The 11,474-nt window shown below is 52.6% G+C and overlaps 3 protein-coding genes across 3 annotated transcripts; 2 read left to right on the plus strand and 1 right to left on the minus strand.

Annotated features, from left to right (window-relative positions):
• Positions 1 to 3,135: 3,135 nt before the first annotated feature.
• Positions 3,136 to 3,408, plus strand: CTRU02_212077 (uncharacterized protein; the record flags this gene model as incomplete). Its single annotated transcript, XM_036725094.2, has 2 exons — positions 3,136 to 3,257; positions 3,324 to 3,408. The coding sequence occupies 2 exons, from the start codon at positions 3,136 to 3,138 to the stop codon at positions 3,406 to 3,408; spliced, it is 207 nt and encodes a 68-aa protein (XP_036583259.2).
• A 5,185-nt stretch (positions 3,409 to 8,593) lies between these two features.
• Positions 8,594 to 9,733, plus strand: CTRU02_212078 (uncharacterized protein; the record flags this gene model as incomplete). The annotated part of the gene is made up of 1 exon (XM_036725093.1): positions 8,594 to 9,733. One exon carries the CDS (start codon positions 8,594 to 8,596, stop codon positions 9,731 to 9,733), a length of 1,140 nt encoding a protein of 379 aa, XP_036583258.1.
• Positions 9,734 to 10,109: 376 nt separating this feature from the next.
• Positions 10,110 to 11,066, minus strand: CTRU02_212079 (pbsp domain-containing protein; the record flags this gene model as incomplete). The annotated part of the gene is made up of 1 exon (XM_036725092.1): positions 10,110 to 11,066. One exon carries the CDS (start codon positions 11,064 to 11,066, stop codon positions 10,110 to 10,112), a length of 957 nt encoding a protein of 318 aa, XP_036583257.1.
• Between the last annotated feature and the right edge of the window lie 408 nt (positions 11,067 to 11,474).

Below are 11,474 nucleotides of genomic sequence, written 5' to 3' on the forward strand. Positions count from 1 at the left end.
AGCCTTTACAGAGGTGTTGTTGGGTTTGAGTTGGTGTGAGTATCTGCTTGCAAAGCTCGTTGCAAGAACATGGGCACGTTCCACGAAGCTCACGTCAGTGTTTCACGGAACGGAACGGAATGCGCCATTTGGTTCCAGGCTCTTTCCTCCGAAATAGAGCGGCTTTGAGGTAGGTGATGGCTGCTGCACATCATGGTTTCGAGCAGAGTTTCTCGGCTTGTCTGAGCACGGATTCCTGCGTTAAAATCATAGCTAGGATGAGATCTCCCAGACCGACAGGAAATGCCTTTTACTAAATGCACAGACAGAAGGTCGGCGATGGGGGTTTACTTCAATAATGCGAAGCTAATCCTTAGGTAAGGGCGGATCATCCTTTGAGAGGGGCTCAGATTGGCAACAGCCATCAAGTAATGCGAGGGCAGACAAGGTATGATGCTACTGCTGAGTGGGCGATGGCGGAAAGCTGTTTCTGCGGATGAGCGGCAATCCGTCGTCCCTTTCGAGACCAGCCAGTCTCACCAGCCCAGCATCACAACTCGATCGGGTGTTCCATGGGGTTCTTGGAAACAGGCCAGTGCAAGTGTCGAGCAAAATACGATTGCCTGCTGCCCGCCCGAATTCCCGGCAATGGTGCCTCATGAATGAAGATAACGATCAACAGTGCCTTTTGGAGTGTTGGGGGTACATTCTCGGGAGGCGACCGATGTGAAAGCACAACTGTCAAGCGCCGGGCGGCTGGTCGCGAATGCGAGTCATTTAGCCAGAATATGCTTAGCTTCCCTCCAACCAGCGCCTGTCTAGAGAGTCAACAGGACTGCTTGCCTTGGAATTCAATTCGCCAAACACCATTCCGTATTGTGGGAGAGCAGCCCCCATGCTTGTTGGACATGGACATGGACATGGGAAACACGTTCCCTTTTCCCCTTGGCCGACGGTGGTCGTCCACTGGCCCCCCATGGGGATTGTTGTGAAGGATGGAGGGGATATTGCGGTGCGGTGGTGCATAGGAGCGCCCAAGGCGTGGCTTTCGCATTGCTTCCCGGCCTCCGGGATTCAAACAACCAACCGTTACTCAAATTAAGGTGGTTTTTTTTGTTTCTTCTCTGCAGCCGGAACAGTCGGGCTTGGGATGCTGTTCCAATCGGTCTCAGTTAGCACAGTCAACTCAGCTGCCTAATGCTTTCCTTGCTGCCACTGGAGGCGTTGTGGTGCTACTTCGCTTTTGTCTGCCCTAAAAGTTAGTCTGCGATCGCAAGGGTCTGAGCCGATGATGGGAGAGGCGAGCAGCTGAGGGGAGGCCGGACAGAACAGGCCAGTCAGAGCAAGGCGTGGCTCGTTATATGTTGGGAATGGTGCATTGGAGCGCATGAAATGAGCGATGAGATGGCACTTGGGTCGATTCGGGCAGGACCAAGCTTTGGCAAAGGCTTGGCAAGCAGTGGAATGCTTCTAGAAGCATTTGCTTCAACGTGCTATTCGTTTGGCCTCTTGGCATTGGGTGTTTCTTGCCCTATACTGCTGCCGCCGGCCAACCACCCCTCCTTCTTAGCCCTTTGGCGGGAGGGATCGAACGGTCGTCCAGGCGAGCCCGGCCAGAAGGGGAAAATGAGAAAGGCCGTTACCATTTACGTTCATGACCTGTCACCATGTACAGCCATGTGTAGCGTTCTGCAGGCAGCTGTAATGTAACCTGGGCCTTGCATGGGACATTGCTCTCCGGTCTTGTGGCTGCATTGCAATGGAAATGTTGTGAGTGGAGGCAGACGAAGATTGACGGTAGTAGCAGGGTGAAATGAAAGCATGTCTCTGGGCCATGACGTTGGGAGTTGAGGTTGGCCAATTCGCAGGAAACTCGGCGGGACTCGCTCGCCTCACGGCTTTTGGGTGCTCATGAGCGATGTTATAAGGCACAACCGGGATGAAGCCTCCTCTTGTGGGAGTGGAGGATTGCGAGGAGCCACTTGGTTCGCAGTTCGTGTCTCACCGCACTTGCGGAACCCCACGCTAAGGGCTCCTCATCTCCTCTGGTGCCGGCGACTGGTCAGTGGCGGGAACGGGAATGCGAACTGGGAACGAATGGGATCAGATGGGAAAAGGAATGGCCACGGAAATGGAGCAAAGGAGCAGAACGGACGTGAAGGGGGTCGAGGGAGGAGAGGAGAGGGAGGAGCTAGTGCCAAGAGGAACGTTCCGACGGGTGGTCTCAGTGTTTTTTCCTCCCCCTCAGAACTGGAAGACAGGTACTTGCCTTTTTTGCAGTACGTACAAGGTACGTTGCTCAAAACTAGCGCCAGGTACCGCTGAGGACTTGAAGGTCAAGGTAACTGCTCCGAGCATTGCATCTGCAGCTCTTACTTGACAGATACTGCATCCCGCGTACCCAAGTACTTTGTTTGTTCAAGCTGCCCACAACAAGAAGCCCGCGCCGTGGGGCCCAGCAACTTTTGGATCACAGCTAAACTAAACTATTTGCCGGTTTACTCTACAAATTGTTTTTACTAGGTAATTAGTGCAAAGGTGCGCTAGAAGAACCAGAAGACCCTCCAAGTGACTGGGTACATGTCACTCGCCTCGGCACAAAGCTAAATACAAGCATGGAACGATGCTGTACCCAAGTGGCCCGCAAACCGTGAAGTATGGGGTAAGATGTAGGTAAGATGTAGGTAAGATGTACGGATGGATACTTCGCGCCTTCCTCGGTTTGGGGTTCAGGTCCCTGTTTCCATCTCCAGTCCAGAATAATCGCTCATGTTGGCTTCCCTTGCCTTGCCCGCCCCGGCGTCCACTTGAACCTTTCTGCAGGGGTATCCGTACCCGTACCCGAAGCCCCCGTCTCCGAATCCAAGGTTCGAGGGTTGGTTCGGTGTTGGGACCCTTTCGTTGCGCTCGTTCATCTCGCGACGAGTGGCCAATAGCCCTGGATAAGTCGGCAGCCCTTTTCACTCTGCATACACAGTACCTTTACTCTATATATTGATGCTATTCCTCCCTCCCTCGTCCACAGTCTTTTCTACCCAACTCATCTATCTTATCGTCGTCTACTCTTATATCCTGCTGCTCACTGCTCTCGTCAAGCACCTTTACTACAGCCTATTTCTCTCCCCAAACCAACCAAACCACATACCACAACTCAAAATGCCTTCCTCCGACATCCAAAAGGACCAGCTCCAGAACGTCCTTGAGTCCAAGGGCATCAAGTTCCAAATCAAGTCTGGCAATGCCAAGTACGAGTGCCACCTTCTGGACCGCGCTACTCAGTAAGCCCTCCCTCTCTTTTCTCTCTGATCATCCCCATACACAGCCGGGCTAACATGAACACTCAGCGAGCGCATCAAGGCCACCAGGACCAACTCCACCGACAGCCAGAGCAGCACCTCTTCCTCTTCCACCATCAGCAGCTCCCACTAAACCAGCTTGCTTGGTTGGGAAGCTGGGAAGTAGTAAAGGAGTTTTTTGATTGGTGGGTGGCCGATCCAGTCATGGGGGAATCAAAGCCGCCACAAAGCACGGCGCAATCACGGCGTTAAAAGGCGCGGAACGGAATGAGGCAACGACAGAAAGGGACGTGTGGTCTGTGTCTGGCAGCAGCATGCACCCATCCAATCCTCGAAAGCCGCCTGGTCGGAGTTGACGGTCTCTCCACACTACACAATATCGGGAACTAGGCGCCCATGTTCCGATGGTGTGCTATGTTAGTCTCCTCTTGCTTGGGCAAGACCTCCTCGGCTGCAGCCATATGTGAGGCGCAAGAGGGCGACAGCGACATGAAAAGACTGGAGAATGCGTGACTTTGACTGGGATCAGGGCAGGGACGGTTATCCGTCTGGTATCGCGAGTCTGCATTAGGGCAAGTCAGGGTCTCCACGGAGTTTTTAGAATCATGGCGTTGGTAGAGCAGCGTGCAGCTGATACCTATTTTGTTATTTCGTGTTTATCGGCAATTGAATCAAAATGTATTATCCAAAGCTACATCGGACCCTTTTTTTTTTTTTTTTTTCCCACACCAACGGCTGAATCCAACTTCCGGCACATCCGTGTGTGTGTATCTTTGAGAACCAATCGCTATTCCCTCGATTGGATTGCATCGCATTTGAGATGCCTCAGCAGCCTTTCCTAGGTGACCTTCCCACACGGACAAGCAGCTCGTACCATTCGACCTGATTCGTAGACAGTAGCATTGTGGGTTCGTCATTCATATCCTTACCAGTAAAGATTTGGATGAACGGGACAGTCGCTCCTCATAGCCGAAAGGCGTCCAAAATCGGAGCCGCCCAAGCAGCTGCAATGCCTGCTGACTTAGTTGAACGGATTCGTTTGTATCTCTGACTCTCTATGCTTTGGTTGTCGGCTTTCGTCTACAGCCCTATGGTGCGGCAGCAGAGTGATCCAAGTATATGAATGTGACGCCGGATCATGCCACCAACCGCTCGGTCTGAGCCGCATATTCGGCACGACCCCACGAAGCCGCATAAACAACATCTGAGCGGCGAGCTCGTAATCAGCAGCATATCCGCGGACGCTTCTCGCTTCGCTTGCAGATTTTGCTAAACGTAGCGATTCGGCACCGAGAAGCGAAGGACTCCGTCACTGAAAGACAAAAGCTGAAGCCGGGTGGGCTGGTGTCGGTGCTGCTTTCGCTTGATCACCGACACATACCTAAGGACTAGTTTGAATCGGTTGGAGATCACAGGTCTGCTCAATACCAGGCTTCCTGTCCTGATCTGTTCATTTCCATAGTCATCACTCGATGACACGCCCAGGACCGCCGCGGCGAAAGGACGAACGTGTCTGTGTCTTTTGTATTTTTGCAGGATGCTCTGACATTCATAGTATTTTCTTCTTCACAATTACTGACAACCTGACAAAGTCGGATGCCAAGAGGAGATGTCGGGCACGGGATGCCAAGAGCGCAAACGACAAGACTAATAGGCCACTTGTGCCTCCATCTGTACCCAGAGAAAGAAGCACGGCTGATCCCTTGCGCATCCTTGCAGACCACGCGGGACGAGATTTCCCACCATCGCACGGATGAAAGTGACGTACAATCGGCTTCCCTGATGAGGTCAGCAGTCCGAGACCCTTGGAGCTCATTCGCAAAGGAAGTCACAGACGTGGAGGGACGTGCAATACCTGCAGCAGATTGAGTTTTGGTGTTCTTTGTTCCTCGCAAGCCATCTCGTCATTGTGTAGACTATGCAGCCCAGCGAGGTTGCGTTTCGGCCTGTCAGAGAAACAGGCTTGTGCTCTTATCGAAGGGGAGTTCCGATTACCTGACGGCCCTGGGGTTAGCAGCTGAAAGCTCGTTAATGGTGGCCCAAATCCTGAGCGTTTGAGGCATGTGCGTTTTACAGGGCCTTGAGCCGAAACAAAGCAGGCATATTGTGTATTTGTGTATTGATAGCCCAGTATTTGAGCACATGAAGGTAATGACCTGAAGTTTCCCTCTCAGGCCCAAGTCATTCCCATATACTTCGTGCATCCCTCCTGCTGCACTCCAGACAAGTATCAGCCTACATCGAACCATTGGTAAACTCATGGAATGCTGCCCATACTTAGTGTCATCTCTTCTGATTTGAGCAAGCGATTGGGTTGTATATTCATCCCCAGAAATGGTATCTGCTTTATATTGTTTGTGCCCGAATGTGTCCGGATTGTAATCCCAAGCCAATTTATCATATCAATTTTCACTCGATAGTCGAGCGATCTTTAAATTGCCACTTACTTGCCTGGTGCAGTGACAAGACACTGGTTGCCTCTAACGGATGATGGCCTTGCTAGAGCTGCGTTCCAAGGACATCGAGCCCATGTAAAGGGCACTTCGCAGTTGAGTTCATTCTTACCGGTAATGTTGTGATACGGAAACCTCTCCCACATCCTGCCCAGCAACGAAAGAGAAAGCCACAGTTGTTGACGGTAGGTTTTTAAGCCCTGCATCATATTACAGACACCACATATATTCTTTTGACTGATGTTTCCATTGACGAGCGCAGTTCTGTGCATGACTCCTTGACGGCGCAACCTACTTCACCCACTGCTTTTCATATTCTACAAAGACCGTTAATGCCAATAAAACAGCTTATGTAAAATTAAAAAAAAAAATCTGTTCATAACTACGTATGGTTCAGAAATCTCATCAGTGCCCTGATGCTTGATGTCATCAAACTGATCTCAACCGCTGCATCTGAGTTTGGGTTGTGCTGACAAGGGTGTGTGTTGACTGGATGGGTGATCAGAACGGGACTAACAAGCCCCTCTATCGTAGAAAGGAGTCAAGTAGAGCCATTCTGTCTGGGCGACTCAGCTCCAGACTCATTATTGCTTGGGAGACGTCCTTTGTCTTTGAAGGCATGGTCTCCAAATATAGCATGTATCAAAGTTGTGTCTTGATGTTTCTCCGCTTCTTGAAATCGACTGGAAGAAGGTGCCTGCTTCAATTAGCTACGAAACTAAAAAAGCGCTCAGAAGCCTCTGACAAAAATGTATGTAATTGAGCTTAGAACCGTGTAGAAGCTTTCGAAAAGCAGGATTGTAGTGATGGCACATCCTCCCGATAGAGTTGGCTCCGCATTCGCCGTAGAGCAGAGCTGCATCACCAGGTCACCAAGGATTAGACCTCATATAACAAGATATATCCACAATGGTGCAAACTGTTTGTCAATCTATCGACGCAAACCTATGGCACGGTCCTGAATGCCTATAACTAATGACACGGAAGATGGAATTATTCACGGCTTATAACAGGATACAAGTTAGCGAGGAGTTTTAATATACTTGGTGCGTTTGATGCTATTGCAGATGTTGAGGTGATATGCCGATGCGCACTTTGACTAGGTGCACTGTCGTATGAACTAACGGAGCCGTGGTTCGGAAGATATGGGGTTGCTCCGAGTCCGAGCCGGACTCGGTCTAATGATTCGGTCCCGTCTACCAAATAAAGTGGACCAGCGTATCCGGCACCTGAACAAGGAAGGAGCTTCTACTATCATGCGCACTGTGTCTTCTATGAGACAACACGGTCAATGCCAAGCGTCATGTCTCGAAACCCAGGATCGAGGGAGAGTCACAGGAGTCCCGTTGGGTTTTTGCCTATTCATAAAAGGTAGGTTTGGTCAACTCAAACCACGAGGCTGTGAATTTTAGGAGGACTCGACTGACACAGATACTAAACGTGAAAAGAGAAAAAGACTTGCATGCCTGACAGATCAGAAAAGGAATTTTTGAGCCAGCACGATTTCGAGATGTCTCCCGGTTGGTCTTCGGCTCAAGTAGCGCGACTCGGAATCAGAGAAACTTCCTAGTCAATAAGAGGGGTTCACTCAACCAAACAGCTTTACCATTTCAAGGCCAGCCAGGGCGGTGAGGCACTGCCTGTTGGGAGACGTAATCAGGGCGCGCTTCTTTCAGCTTCTGCCCAGCTATTCACGGCTGGAATCCAATAGATTCTGTGGCAATTCTTTCTTCAGGTGCCTTTTCAGATAAATTAGTACGATTGGGTGTTTGGTTTGCCATACGCCCCTAACCCACAAGCCCCGAGGCACGTAAGCTTTCTCCCTCCCCTTACAAACAGTAGAACCGCAGGCGTGTGATTCCTTGTGCGTTTGACCGCGCCACGGACTCGGACCAAATTGTCCAAGCCTACCATAAGGCGTACTGGATAACGTCACGGGGGGTCCGGCGGATTATCTTATCAGGCACCATGTCCCTCTAACGTAGGGGGCGCCCTGTCCAATAACCACTCCTGATTGGTCGTGTGACACCTGCCTGGCTCTTCCTCCGTCGTGGCATTCGCGTCCAGTGAGTGACCCCCCTGGGCCTGATGCCGCGAAGGTAGGTATTCGTCCCCTCTCAAATAGTGGTACAGTTGCCCTGGAGGGGTGCTTAAGGTACTTGCTTGGGCCGCATTTGACCCCGAGGGGTGACGAGTTCATGTCATTTACTGCTCATCCTTGCCAGCCCTCTCTCTCTCCAAGGCTGGCTGGCTACTACCTTTAAGTAAGTCATGGGAAGGAAGGTACCTTGAGTCGTCACTATCTAAAAGTACTGCCTGCCGCACACCATCTTTGCTGCATCGTCCTCTTTCCTCATCTTAAGCCTCTGGTCGTTTACTCTATTTTCTGTATTCGGCTGAAGATCAGAGGTTGTCCGAAATGCCTGTACCAATCGCTGCGAAAGGTAAGTGATACTTCCCCCAAAAGAAACCCTCCCCCCAAATCCCCCTTGTCGCCGCCTATCGCTTGTACTGCCTACCCATGCACTCGTCCCGTCCGCTATTTCCCCATCCCCAATACCGCCCGACGATCTGCTGTTCTGGTCTTGCTACACTACCCCGCGCCAGTACTGTTGCGAATCACATTGCCTGCCTGAGGTGGTCAGGCCTGTGGCGAATGCCTTCAGGACCACGCAATCATAGCTTATTCCGTCGCGTGGCCATTTTATCCTGGAGCTTGAAACTTATTGTCGCCTTCTGGCTTCGAGTCGCTGATTTCTCAACTTTGTTTTCTAATCAAAACCATATTCCATTCTTCCTGCTCTACCACACTCCCTCTTATCATTCGTAACACTTGCACTCTTTCTACCGCCTCATCAACTTGCGATGCCTGGAGTTAACAATGGTGCCTTGGCTTCAGCCGGCGTTATCGCTGTCACTGTCGCTGTAGCAGCCGCTATTGCCATTTATGAGTCGCCTGAGCTTCGACGCTATGCCGACGACATTCGGAGACGCATCGCAGTCGCCTTACACTCGTTAGGGGAGAACATCGATCCACAGGAACGTCCGCCCATGTTCAACCGACCCGAGGATGCCCAAGGCTTCTTGGAATCCCGTGGACGAGCCGAAGCTGGTGTCGAGGCCGATGATGAGACACGCCGCCGTCAGCGAGAGGAACTGTTGTACTGGAACGCGTTGCATATCGCCAAAAAGGAGAAGGAAAAGATCGAGGCCGAGATTGCCGAATCAAAAGAGCTGCCGCCTGCTCCTTCCCGTGGAAAGTCATTTGACGACTTCTTGCAACAGGATATCAATAGTGAGAAAGGAACTTTCGTCTTCAACACCGGTGCACACGTCCGCGGCGATGATGAAGGTCTTGTTCGCCGCCGTCCCGAGGGTGTCCGTGGTCTCAACTCTTCTCTCTACGCCAATCCTTTCGCCGACGAGCACCAGATCGACCAGGACGAACTGACGACGGCCGAGGAGTCGAGCCACATTTCTCCGGGCCGCGACGAGGCCCTCTCAGACATTTACAGTGCCACTACCCGCGACGCGGACGAGCGTCCCCGAGACATTGCCGCCGTAATTCCCCCCATGCCCGCCCTCGTCGATGTCACCGAGGGCACATCCCAGTCCAGCAAGTCCGCCACCCTGGAGCGTGAGCTCGAGGCCGACGAGTACATGACAGCCGGCCAAGAGAGCCGCGAAGAGGCCTATGCTTCAATCCAGGCTTGGGCGCAAGGGTCCAGCCCCTCCAACTTTTACTCGCCGTTGCCTCTGTCGCCACCTGTGCCCATGTCCGAGGCGGAGCTTGTCAGCGACGGCGAGCTGACGCCCACTGACTCTGCATCTCTTGCTGGCTCTGGCGAGGACGTTGCCAACGATGCGGCTTCTTCGAAGGCCGGAGAAACCGGTCGCTACTACGACGTCCTCAGCGAGAGCGAGGGCATGATGACCCCCGCAAGCTGGTCAGAGGTTGGCAGTGTCGTTAGTGAGAATGACGCCCAGGCCCCTGTTCGGGCATAGGTGTTTTGGCAAATCCGATGGCATCAGTTTTCTTTTCTAGTATATCGAGGTCTGTTAGGCCGACTCATTCGATCACCGCGACGAGCAAGGGCAGGAAAACGGCGCAAAAGGTTCCACAGGACTTGGGAAGAGTGTTTTCATAGATATTTGGCGGCACGGGCGCATTGAATTGAAACAGAATACGGTCCCTATGACATTGTCTTCCACATTCCAACCCATTGTCCCCACCGGCGCTGTCGGCATGAGCCGCATTTAAAACCGCTCGCGTCAAGCAACACATGCATACGAGCAGCAAAAAGTCAGTCTAGATGCCTCAAGAGATCCCATCAAAACATGAGCATTCTGTAGCCCTCTTCAGTGAGAAACGAGCGCGAGGCTACTCAGCAGTCTCGTCAGCAGCCCTCATAAGACCAAGCCTGACATCATCATCAGAGATGTCGTCCTTGTTGACAATCACGGCTTCGTCATCCTTGAGCTTCTCCCGGTAATCCTTCCACAGCTGCTCAACCGGCCTGCCGAGAGACTCGGTCCAGAACTCCTTTTCCTGGTAGCGGTGGTTGCGGAGCTTTTCATTCAGTTTCCTTACGGTACCCTCGCCGAAGCGACCCTCGAGGTAGTCGAGGAAGTAGGCCGTGTGCTGGTAGCCTCCATCCCACTTGCCACTAGCCTCCCGCTTCCAATGAGGTGGGCTCAGATGGCTGTTGAGGCGGACCCAGTCAGCGATACCCTCGATCAAGCCTCCAGGACAGGTACCACGGGCATTCCACTGGAAACAGTGCACCATCTCATGGGTGAGGACACCCATGATCTCGTGAGTGCGGCGCTCCGCAGAAATGCCGGCGATGTACGACATGGAGAAATGAATCTCTTTGTGGTCATCATCAAGGTCGGAGCCCGTGGTATAAGCGACACCAGGCATGTCACGGAGGATCAGGGTGACGGAGCGGGTGGGCGGGACGTGAGTGGTGGGGCATGAGGGGGATTCATAGAGGAGATTGAGAACGGAATGGACGGCCGTAGCCTGGGCAGTGCTGGCGTTTACAGCAGAGAGGAAATGGGCTGCTGCCGGGTGGTTGAGGTCCCGGATTTCCAGGCGGAGCTTGGGAAGATCAAACTTCGGGTCGGCTGGTGGGCGGTGATCGACGGCAGCAGCGGCGGCGGGGACGCCGGGGTCTGTCGCTTTTTGTTCCGAAGCTTTGGGGCGGGGAAGGGGTGTTGCGGCGGGCGGGCCTGGGGGTGGTGCTTGAGTTGAGGAAGGCTCCGTGGAAGACATGGCTGGGAGGAAGAGTGAACCGGGTTTCGGAGCTGGTGTTGTATGAGGCGGGAGGACCATCTGCTGAAGACGTGTAACAGGTCAAACTGAGAGTTGCCCACCTAAAGTGAATCTTGGAATGTAACGTTGGTTTCGAAGAGGAGCTGTTTTGCAGACTAGGATCAAAGGCTTAGGCACGCGGGTAAGCGGTTGTCGGTCAAGATGAAATGTGTCTCTTGGGTGGTGTTCAGAACTTGTTATAGCTCGTAGTCCAAGCTTAAAGACAAAGAAGTTTAAAGATTCCCGTCTCGACTCAAGCTTAGCGAGTTGGAGGTTGTCGAAATGGAGAAGAAGCTTGCTACTGTGAAGACCCCGGCTTACCTAGGTGCTCGTAGAGCCAGGTGCGCTGACCTCCCCTTGAGCCTGCCATCCCGTCACTGGCCGAGGAGGACCTGACGTATTCGTGGTACTTGCTTGGGGGCCGAGTGG

The sequence above is a fragment of the Colletotrichum truncatum genome, assembly GCF_014235925.2.
Source record: "Colletotrichum truncatum strain CMES1059 chromosome Unknown Contig_0008, whole genome shotgun sequence".
NCBI lineage: Eukaryota > Fungi > Ascomycota > Sordariomycetes > Glomerellales > Glomerellaceae > Colletotrichum > Colletotrichum truncatum.